This window comes from Marmota marmota, unplaced genomic scaffold (assembly GCF_001458135.2).
Source record: "Marmota marmota marmota unplaced genomic scaffold, marMar, whole genome shotgun sequence".
Taxonomy (NCBI): Eukaryota; Metazoa; Chordata; class Mammalia; order Rodentia; family Sciuridae; genus Marmota; species Marmota marmota.
The window spans coordinates 16531684-16543985 of record NW_026000101.1 but is presented as its reverse complement, the minus strand read 5'-3'; the positions used below and the strand labels follow the sequence as shown (position 1 = coordinate 16543985).

At 37.4% G+C, this 12302-nt stretch overlaps 1 protein-coding gene across 1 annotated transcript; it reads right to left on the bottom strand.

Moving 5' to 3' along the window:
- Position 1: 1 nt before the first annotated feature.
- Positions 2–847, bottom strand: LOC107147644 (developmental pluripotency-associated protein 2-like; the record flags this gene model as incomplete). The annotated part of the gene is made up of 1 exon (XM_015492132.1): positions 2–847. A coding segment is annotated over exon 1 (846 nt), but the record flags the coding sequence as incomplete, so codon positions are not given.
- Positions 848–12302: the final 11455 nt, after the last annotated feature.

Sequence of the window (12302 nt, the reverse complement as noted above, 5' to 3'; positions counted from 1 at the left end):
TTTTCTCTCTTGTTATAATTAATCCTTTCATCATCTTCTTATTCCTTTTTACACATTCAGGGCATAACATATTATCTTCTAGTCCCGAGGGTGGAAACATACAGGCAGGTAACAGGAAAAGGGAAATCATCCTCTTGGGAGTGTCAGGGACCCAAGTCTGACCTGCATGGAACTGCAGTCGAACCCAGCCTGCTGTTTCTGCAGAAAGAAACTGGCCATGGACCACACACCACCTGACACCAGAGGTTTGCAGCAAAAAGGCCTCCACAGAAGTAGGGATGGGACACGAATTCACAGCCTTGCGCTGATTGGCTCTGGCAGCGATCCTTGCCCAAGATGCCAATATGGACTCCTGAGCTGAATTTACCACTTCAATCATGTTAGTCTCTTCCTCTCTTTTAACCTTATTATGACTTTCCTGAAGCCCTGCTGCATTGGCCACTGCCTTCCATCTCCTGGAAACTGGCTTCAATCTGGCCTCCCGAGATGTTTCAGGAATATCATATATTTGTCCGGGATATGCATGCTTCTGTAGCCTCAAATAAACCTCTATTTTCTGGCCATCAGTACTCAAATTAAATTGTTGGCACCAGTTTCGCAAAGTATCCCGAGAAACCTTATTAATTGGAGGCAAAATGGTCGGCAAGGGAAGGGGTTGTATTTTACAATTAGGTTTTGTTTCAGGAAAGCAGACTTCCTGTTTGATTTCTGCAGTTGAAGAAACACTTGTTTCTATTGGATATTCTTGTTCCTCTGTAACTGGGACCAGTGTTAAAATCACATTTTCCTCATCGAATTGCTCCTCAAGGAAGTTCTTCTCAGTGACCCTGTCATTTGCGCCTGACATTTCCAGGAACACCGGGAGACCGCAAAGGAAGCAGGGCTCAGGACAGCTATGCTGTGTGCTCCTTCTATGTCATTTTCTTTTCTCAGTTACCTTTTAAATGTCTCATGGAAATTTTCAAACCTATGAAAATTTTGAAATGAAAATCTACATACTCACCATCTGGATTCTACAAATAAAGTTTCATATATTTGCTTTTATTGATCCACCTATCCTTCTATCTAGCTTTCTTATTTTTATATTTCAGAGTAAGTCTAATTGACTTTTTATGCATTTCAAATAAGTTGCAAACATCAGTACATTTTTACCCCTAAACACTTCAGCATTCATTCAATATTTCTCTGTTTCTTTCCTTTCATTTGTTTTTCATTGCTTGTCTAGCTCCTTTATTTCAACACTTGATTTATTTATTTTTCTCTTTTTAAACAATATGTTACTATTTAAAATTTATTGACCATCTATCATGTTTGAGGCCATATTAGGGGAATGTTTGCTAAAAATCGGGGAGCCTTCTCTCTCTAGGCCCCAAATTACAGAATAGATTACAAATCAATGTAAGGTTCAGAATTCTAAAATCAGATATCCGTATAAAGGTATATTTTCATTATGTTTCTTCATTTTCAAATTAAGAAAGTATTCAGTAATATTAAGTCATTTTCTATACTTTTTTCTTAGCCCTTTGATGGTGAATCTTCTCTCCTTACTGGTTTTAATACTCTGGTCAGAGTCAGATAAGAGTCTTAAGAAGAAGGCAGAATAAGAGGTTCCTCTACATTGTCACAGCCTGGGCAATATTTCTTTTTCATACCTTCCTACTTTTCTTTTGTTTATCGAAGATTGCCAGACAGATCATCTAACTACATTTTTCTTTCTTATTTGCAGCAACAGAGATGAATTTGGTCTATACATTTATAGGAATAGTACATTATAAATCATCATGTGAAATCTAGCAAATACTTTATGCTGTGTTGTACTTCACACCTATTATCTCCTGGGACTAAAACAACTTGAACCTTATATATCATGCTTCTTTTGACAGTTTCTACTGGAAGGATTGTTGTATGACAAATAACCAAAGTAGGGCGCAGTGGTGCACACCTGTAATCCCAGAGCTCAGGAGGTTGAGACAGGAGGATCGCGAGTTCAAAGCCAGCCTCAGCAACTTATGGAGTCACTAAGCAACTCAGTGAGACCCTTTCTCTAAAAAAAATACAAAATAGGACAAGGGATGTAGCTCAGTGGTCAAGTGCCCCTGAGCTCAATTCCCGGTGAAGGAAGGAAGGAAGGAAGGAAGGAAGGAAGGAAGGAAGGAAGACAGACCAAATAAACCAAGAAAAGTTCTTGGCCCACTTACTCAAGATTGTCCAGGGATACCTGTCATATAAGCAGAGTCCCAAGTACTTTAAATAAATTATCTCATGGAATTCTCACAGCCTCTCTATGAGGCAAATAGTATCATCAATACCAATTACAATTGATGCTAGTAAGGCTCCACCTTTTCTGTACTGAATGGATGAAAGGTTGTGACCAGATGTTCAGGAAAAACCCAACCCTGTATTTCCTCCCTCAAAGAGTAGCTAACAAAGATTTTCTTCCTTTCTGTATGTTCTCTTCACATTCTTGTTTCTTTTGCTGTGCAGAAGCTTTTAAATTTGATGTCATCCCATTTATTAACCCTTGGTATCATTTCCTGATCTTCAGGGGTCCTATTGAGAAAGTTGTTGCCTGAGTCTATATGCTGGAGTATTGACTCTATGTTTTCTTCTAGGAGTTGCATAGTTTCTGTTCTAATTCCTAGGTCTTGGGTTCATTGTGAGCTGATTTTTGTGCAGAGTGAGAGAAAAGGGTCTAGTTTTAATCTTCTACAGATGGATAACTAGTTTTCCCAGTATTATATGTTAAAGTAAGTTATCTTTCTCCCATATATGTTTCTGCCACCTTTGTCAAGGACCAGATGACTGTGGGTTTGTCTCTATGTCTTCTATTCTTCACCACTGGTATATGCATCTATTTTTCTGCCAATACCATGGAGTTTTTGTTACTATAGATCTGTAATATAATTTGAAGTCAAGTATTGTGATACCTCTATCATTGCTTTTTGGCTTAAAATTGCTTTGGCTATTCTGGATCTTTGATTTTTCTAATGAATTTTAGGACTGAATTTTCTTGTTCTGTAAAGAATGTCATTTTGATGGGTAATTGCATTGAATCTGTATATTGCTTTTGGTAATATGGCCATTTTAATAATATTAATTCTGCCTATCCATGAACATGGGAAGTCTTTTCATCTTTGGAGGTCTTCTTTAATTTCTTTCTTTAACATTCTATAGTTTTCATTATAGAGCTCTTTCACCTCCTTGGTTAGATTTATTCCTACATATTTATTTTTTTAAGCTATTGTGAATGGAATTGTTTTCCTGATTTCTTTTAGAGCAAATTCATTGTTGGTATATAGGAAAGCTATTGATTTTTGCATGTTGATTTTTTTAACTTGACACTTTGCCAAACTTGTTTATCAGCTCTAACGATCTTTGGGTGGAATTTCTTCCCCCTAGGTATAGGATTATATCATCTGCAACAGTGATCCTTCAACTTCTTCCTTTCCAATTTTTATCCTTTTTATTTTCTTCTCTTACCCAATTGCTTTGGCTAGAATTTCTAGCTCTATATTAATTAGGAGTGGTAAAAGTGTATATCCTTGTCTTGTCTCAGATTTTAAAGGAAGTGCTTTCAGTTTTTCTCCATTTACTATAAGGTTGGCTTTGGATTTTTCATACATAGCCTTTATGATACTAAAGTTAGTTCCTTCTATCCCTAGTTTCTTCAATGTTTTTTATCATGAATGCCAACTATTATGGTTTGGATGTGAAGTGTTCCCCAAAACTTCATGTGTGGGACAATACAAGAAGGTTTAGAGGAGAATGACTGAGTTATGAGAGCCTTAACCCAATCACTAAATTATTCCCCTGGTGGTGATTGAATGGTAACTGAAAGCAGGTAGGGTATGGCTGGAGGAGGAAGGTATTGGGGGCATGGCTTTGCGGGGGGGGCATGTATTTTGTATTTGGCAAGTAGAGTCTCTCTCTGCTTCCTGATCACCATGTGAGCAGCTTCCCTCTGCCATACTTTTCCACCATGGTGTTCTGCCTCCCCTCAAGCCCCAAGAAATGAAGCCTGCTATTCATGAACTGAGATCTCTGAAACCATGAGCCCTCAAATCTTTCCTCCTCTACAATTGTTCTGGTCAGGACTTTTAGTCACAGCAGTGAAAAAACCTGACTAGAACACCAAACCTGTATTTCCTCTAAGAGCACAGGTTCACCAAGTTGACACAGGTGGTTAATAGCAAAGCAAAGACATCTGGAGCCCAGACCTAACTCAAAGCCTATATTCATATTTATCATACTATATATTTTACTCCAGTTATAGCTTTGGCTGCATCCCATGTATTTTCTAACAGCCATAATAAAGAAAACATAACAGAATAAAATAAGGAGATTATTCTGCCAAGATTTTTCTTTCCCTTGTCTTTCTAATAGACATTGCCTTCAATCCATCAGCTATTACCATGAATTTCTATCCCACTCCACCTCTCAAAAAATATCTATAGATCAAGAGCCAAATCCTGAGGGTCTTAGGCATAGTTTGTATTATAAACCATAGTTTGGGAAAGAATTCATAATGATGTTAGGAGCCGAGTCATGGGCTGTAACACATTTTGGGGAAATGATAAAAGAAAGAAAAATCCCCTCTCTGAAAAGAAAAACATGGTAGCTATTTGCTGGATTTGGGCTGTTCAGCACTTGGCAAAATCTCTATTTGAGTATAAAAGATCCTGTGCTGGGGCAGGGAACAGGCATTTCCTCAATTTTCTTTCAGGAAGCTTGCCTGTGGGCAGTGACCAAGACTCAAACAGATGCTCCTGCCCAAGAACCTAAGTCTGATGGAACTTATTCAAAGGTGTGGAGAAGAGCTAGGAAATATTCCAAGTTGCTTGAATATTTATCCCAAAGAAACTCAAGTAGTGTGACTGAGTTTCTTTGAATATATAAGTTTAAGTTATCCACCAGCAGCAGAATTTGGGTTTACCTTTTCACACATCAAAATTGTGACTGCAGCATATTACATATGTGAAAATATATGGTAATTTGCTTAGGACCTCACTAAAGCCAGCCGAGGCTGGCTTTGAACTTGTGATTCTCCTGCCTCAGCCCCACAAATTGCTGGAATTGTAGGCATGAACCACTGCACCTGGCTAAAGGGTAATTTCAACTGCATCTTGTTTAACCTTAAGAAATCTTCTAAGTAGTACTATCTTCATATTACAAAAGAGGAAATAGACATGGGGAAGCTTAAGCCCTTGGATTAGAGGCAGAGGGCAGCAGAGCTGGGACTTGGATGTGGCCACCATGGACTTGAGCCCTTCACTCTTAACAATTACCAACTATTCAAGTTGTTGTTCGTTTCTAAGCATCTGTTTTAATTTTGCTTTTCAGTGTTCTAGGAGGGATTTGAATTTTTTTGTAGATGATTTAAACTTTTCCAGTTCATCTTTTGTTATAAAGTTTTATTATTTTTTATTTTTATTGCATTGTGTTCAGAAAACTTGACTGAATTTACTCTACTTTCAGGAGTTCATTATGATTTACACTCAGACCTAACATTTGTTACATCTGTATTCATTCCACGTAAATTTTTTTTTAAAAGTTATCAAGTTTAACAGACTTAAACATAAATTAAAAGGCAGATATTATCAGACTAGATAAAAAGAAAGTCCTGGCTATACGTCCTGTCAACAGAAGCTGCCACGTTTAAGATAAAGAAAAAAGTTAACAGTTGAAGTATAGAACAGGGACAAACATATCTGCAGAGCTAATTATGTGTTAGGACCTATTCTAACAACTTACATGTATTAGCTCATTTATATTCTATCAACCACCCTATGAGGGAGACATACTACTATCCCCTTTACAGAGAAGGAAACTGAGTCAAGTTTGAACTTGTCCAAGTTCATACATACACTGGTCATATGGCGTTCGAATTTTTATATTTTACAGAGCATTGAGTTACAAGGAATTTAGCATAAACAATGTTACAATAAAACAAAAAGCATACACACACTGCACCCTGCTCAAAATACTTAACCTTCAAAACACATCAAAATAAAGTTCTATGCCTATAAAGCTCTATTCTACAAAACATAAAAGAAAAATTGTATTTTTCTGTGTAAAACAGTGGTCTTCTGGGCCTGGATTGTAGCTCAGTAGTAGAGTATTTACCTGGCATGTGTGAGGCACTGGGTTCAATCCCCAGCATCACATAAAAATAAACAAATAAATAAAGGTATTGTGTCCATCTACAACTAAAAAAAAAAAAAAAAAAAATCTTTAAAAAAAAAATAAAGTCTTCCAGGGCTGGGGATGTGGCTCAAGCGGTAGCGCGCTCACCTGGCATGTGTGCGGCCCGGGTTCGATCCTCAGCACCACATATAAACAAAGATGTTGTGTCCGCCGAAAACTAAAAAAATAAATAAATATTAAAATTCTCTCTCTCTCTCTGTCTCTCTCTCTTTGTCTCTCTTTAAAAAAAAAATAAAATAAAAAAAAATAAAGTCTTCCAAATTTGTGGAAGTAAGAAAAAAAGTTGAAGGATAGAAATTAGTTGGACCTACAAATACTAACTGGAAAAAGGCAGAAATGATTATATTAATATCAGATAAGTAGATTTCACAGGAAGGAATATTACCAAAGATAGCATCCTTTCATAATAATAAAACAGCCAATTTATCAGGATTATATAAGAATCATAAATGTTTATTATATTCCAAATAAAAAGTTTAAAATACATGAAGCAAATTTGATACATAATTGTAGACAGATTTTTAATTATAGCTGAAGATCTCAGTATCTCTGGTTTTTTTTTTTAAATATTTTTTAGTTGTAGATGGACACAATAGCTTTATTTATTTATCTTTATGCGGTGCTAAGGATTGAACCCAGTGCCTTACCACTGAGCTACACCCCCAGCCCTCTCTCTGTTTTTGATAAAACAAGCAGACAGAAAATCAGTAAGGATATAAAAGACTTGAACAACACTATCAATAAACTTTATGTAACAGGCATTTATGGATCATTCTACCCAATAACAACAAAGCACATAATCTTTTCAAGTGTACTGGGAATATTTACCAAGATAGCCCACATCCTGGACCATAAAACAATTCTCAGTAAATGGAGAAAAGCTGAAGCCACACAAAGTATATTCTCTGTCCTCAATAGGATTAAAGTGGGAATCAATGACAGGAACATACGGGGGGAAATTTCCAAACATTTGGAAATTAAGTAATATTTTTAAATAATTCTTAAAGAATAAATCATGAGGGAAACTAGAAATTATTTTGAATGGAATGAAAATAAAAACAATATTGTTGTCATTAAGCTCAAGATGGACACAGAAGGTAATTTACAGAACTAAATATTTACATTAGAAAAGAAAAAAGGCTTCAAATCAGTAACCCAAGCTCCACCTCAAGAAACCAGAAAAATACCAAATGAAACCAAAGGTAAGTAGAAGGAGGAAATAAAAGATAAAAAAGAGAAACGGTAAATGAGAAAACAATAGAGAAAATCAATGAAATAGAAGGTTAGTTCTCTCAGAGATCAATAGTAAAGCTAATTCTTGTTAATGGTGGTGAAGTTCAAAAACATTGCTGGGGGCACTGGGGTTGTGGCTCAGTGGTAGAGCACTTGCCTAGCCTGCGTGAGGCACTTTGTTCGATCCCCAGCACCACATAAGCAAATTAAATAAACAAAATAAAGGTATTGTGTCCATCTACAACTAAAAAATAAATAAATTTAAAAAAAAGCAAACCGTTGCTGGGAACTCTGAATTAGTTGGTACTAAACCATTGCTAGTTTCCTGTGAGCATCTGGTCACGACTTTCCTTCAATCAATCTAAACATAACTCTGTTTTATGTGTATTTCTATTTTAAAAAAACCATATTTAATATGTCTTGTTGATTCATTAAATTGGACTCATGGCCTGAATGAAGCTTATCTCATTAAAACATTTTCTCTCTAAGGCATAATCATAATCTTCTTGCATTTTGAAATACTAAATTGCATTTCCAGACTATATTTGGGAGCCATTTTATTTATTTATTTTTTTTAGAGAGTGAGAATTTTTTAATATTTATTTTTCAGTTTTTGGCGGACACAACATCTTTGTTTGTATGTGGTGCTGAGGATCGAACCCGGGCCGCACACATGCCAGGCGAGCGCGCTACCGCTTGAGCCACATCCCCAGCCCTGGGAGCCATTTTAAAGAGCAAAATCACCAAGAAAAAGCACACACACACACACACACAAAAAAAAACATGGCACTAAGTAGACTGTGGAAAGAAGGCTGCCGCATTGCCTTGATGGACCTCAGCTGGGCACTAGCATGTTGTGCAACTTAAACTTTTTCACCACTCTGCCCAGAGCTGTGAATGATCATTAAGCACTACATGTATTAATTTGGGGGTTACAAATAAATCTTAGTGAATAGGCAATTCATAAAAGAAATTGGCAAATAATGAAAATCATCTCTATTGGTAAAATTCTGATGTTGCTAATATAAGAAATAATAAGAGGATAACACCATAGATCACACAATTTAAAAACTACCAAGAAAGTTTTATAAACAAATTTATTCCTATAAATTTGACTACTAAGATGAGCAAAATAGGCAAATTCCTTAAAATATACAAGCCACCAATGCTCATTTAAGACGTACATAATCTAGATGGTTCTATATCTATTCATAATATTAAATTTGTAGTTCAAAATTCCCCCCCCCAAAAAAACCAACAAAACAAACACCTCTTTGAATAGAAGGCTTCATTGTTGATTTATAGCAAATATTTAAGAATAATACAAATTCTACACAAACTCTTTTAGAAAATAGAAAATTTTTCAATTTATTTTGTAATGCCAGCATCACTCTGATGCCCAAATCTGAAAAAAAAAAAAAATATATATATATATGACAGAAAAAAACTGTCAGGCATGGTAATGTGCACAGCTGTAATTCCAGGGACTCAGGAGGCTGGGGCAAGAGGATTGTAAGTTCAAGGGCAGCCCTGGCAACTTGATGAGACCCTGTCTCAAAAACAAACAAACAAAAAAGATAAAAAGGGCTGGAGATGTGGCTCAGTGGTAGAGCACCTCTGAGTTCAATCCCCAGTAACAACAATAACAATAAAGGGGCTGGTGTTGTGGCTCAGTGGTAGAGTGCTAGCCTAGCATGCACGAGGCACTGGGTTCAATCCTCACCACATAAATGTAAAATGATATTGTGTCCACCTAAAACTTAAGAATAAATATTCTTAAAAAAAAACAATAACAATAAAAATAAATAAATAAAAAGCTAACTGCAGACCAATATCCCATAAAACATGGCAAGAGAAATTAAAGATTAAAAAATGAACTGAAAGATATACCATCTTGATAGATCAGAAAACTCAATATCATTGAGGTCAATTCTCCCCAAGTTTAATTACACATTTAATGCAATCCACATCAAAATCCCAACAAACTTTTTTGTTTTATTTTCCAGGAACTAGACTAGGGATGTAGCTCAGTGGTAGAGCACTTGCCAAGCATTCACAAGGCCTTGAGTTTGATTCCTGGCACTAAAAAAGGAAAAACAAAAATGTAATTGACAAGCTGACTCTAAAATTCATATGGAACAAAAGACTTAAATAAAACAACTTCTGGGAGAAAAAAAAGTAAGAGGATTTATACTACCTTATTTCAAAATTTGTTGTAGGGGCTGGAGTTGTAGCTCAGTGGAAGAGCGCTTTTCTAGCATGTGTGAGGCACTGGGCTCAATTCTCAGCACCACATATAAATAAATTAATTAAAGGTCCATGGACAACTAAAAAAATTTTTTTTAAATTTGTTATAAAGCTATAGTAATCTAGACAGTGTGGTACTGGTATAAGAATACATATGTAGATAATGGAACAGAATAGAGAGCCCACAGATAGATAGCCACCTGGAAAAGAAAAATCTTTTGAAGAAATGATACTGGAATAGTCAATGTCAAATAGAAAAGAAAAAAAAAGAAGAAAGGAGAGAGAACCACAACCAGCTTCACACTATGCCACAATAAAATAAGAATAAAAGAGCTTGAATTAAATGTAAAAACTAAAAGTCAAACTTCCTGAAGAAAACAGGAAATTTTTCATGATCTTTTTTCCGGGGTGGGGGGGGGGCGCGGCGGTGCTGGTGATGGAACCCAAGACCTTTAACATGTTAGGCAAGTTCTGTACTGCTGAGCTACATCCCTAGCTCAATTTTCATGATTTTGGAATAGGAAAGGAGTTCTGTTTTTGTTTTTGTTGCTAGGAAATGAACTCAGGGGTTTCCCCAGGCTCAGCATATGCTGTACCCCTGAGCTATATCTGCCCAGAAGTTATTTTCTCTTATTCTGTTTTCTTTTGTAGTCAGTGTTTCTATTGGGGATTGAACCCAGGGGTGCTCTACCACTGAACTACATCCCCAGACTTGTTAATGTTTTAAAAATTTGACATAGGATCTCATTAAGTTGCCCAGGATGGCCTCAAACTTGACAATCCTCCTGCCTCAGCCTCCTGAGTAGCTGGGATTATGGGAGAGTGCCACCATGCTGGGCCAGGCATTCTTAAATAAGACATAAACACAACAAAAATTCATAAATTGGGTGACTCGCTCTTCTTTGTGTCTGACCTTATTGTTTGTTGCTTATCTCTGTCTGCTCACTGGGGCAGTACCTCCCCTCTAACCAGCCCATGGCTCTTGGTAGGGGCCAGCTAGGCCATACCCTCACTTCATTCAGCACTAGGCCTGCTGCTAAGGTCAGCTCAAAGAGCCCACAGCATCCCACCCCACACAGACTCCAGAGATACCACCGAGTTAAGAATTTGACCCTGTCTTCTCACCTCCATGACTCACCTCTGAACAGTGAGTGAGTGAGTGACTGAGGCCTGGTAGTCCCAGATGGGCTACCCCTCTGCGTGCAGTAAGTGGCTCCTCTAGTCTCAGCAGTCTCTACTCTTGACCTTGAAGTTTGGGTTATACCGAAACAGCTTTCTAGAGATTCTGGAGGCCATTTTGACACAGGTGAGTTCTCAGGGAGAGAGAAAAAGAGACTCAGTAGATGGAGACCCTTAGATAAACGAAACCTCCAGCTGTGCTTGCAACACATCAACAAGGACAAAAACATAATCAATTTAATGTCACCAGATTCAAAGACTTACTCAATGTGCCCACAAATGATTTGTGGCTAGACTGCTTAACCAAAAAGAAACACCCCGAGCCCCAAATATCAAATGATTATTGTTGTGCTTTAGATCTGCAGAGTCCCCCAAAAGCTCTTGTGTGAGAGAATGCAAGAAAGTTTAGAGCAGAAATGATTGGGTATAGAGGTTTAACCAAATCAGTGTATTAATCCCCTAATAAGGATTAACAGTGGTGACTGTAGGCGTGTTGGGTATGGCTGAAGGAAGTGGGTCATTGGGGGTGTGCCTTTTATATTTTGTGAACTGAGCTTAATTTCTTTCTGCTTCCTGTTCCATGTCTTGAGCTGCTTTCCTCCACCACACTCTTCCTCCTTACCCTGAGCCCTGAGAAATAAAGCTGTCTTATATAGACTGAGACCTCTGAAATTGTGAGCCCCCAAGTAAACTTTTCCTCCTTTAGTTTTTCTAGTCAGGTCTTTTGGTCACAGCAGTGAAAAAGCTAACTAAAACAGTTATCATGGGATTTGATTTTCAAAAAAGCTTGCCTTGGAAGCTGCGTGTTTCTTCCTGTGAAAATCATGTATATAATCAATGAGTTCAACCCTGTGTGTCACTTGCCTTCTCTGAGAAGCCAGGGATGCCCACATTCTGCTTTTGGGAGGTATATACCTTGCTCTCCTTAAATAAATCTTTGTTGTATCTTGCTATTGATCTATCCTGGAATTCTTTTCAACAAGAAAAGTCAAGACCCTGCCCAGGCTGAGTTGAGGTCCCATTCTCTTTGGAGGGACCTCCTTGGACCCCTAACCAATGACATTCTGATGATTTCAATGGGGATTTGTTGGCAAATGGAAGAGGGAATTAAACATATCAAATGATTATTGTTATGCTTTAGATCTGCAGTGTCCCCCAAAAGCTCATGTGTCAGAGAATGCAAGAAAGTTTAGAGCAGAAATGATTGGGTATAGAGGTTTAACCAAATCAGTGTATTAATCCCCTGATAAGAATTAACAGTGGTAACTGTAGGCGTGTCAGGTATGACTGTAGGCATGTCCACCTAGCACCAGAAGTCTCTTTTAACTCAGTGGGCACTAGTTTGACCCACTCTAACATGAAAGTACAAAAGGGCATTTGCCTGGCATAGAATAGAGGGGGCAGTATCAACCCTATTATCCTACTGGACATTTGTAAGC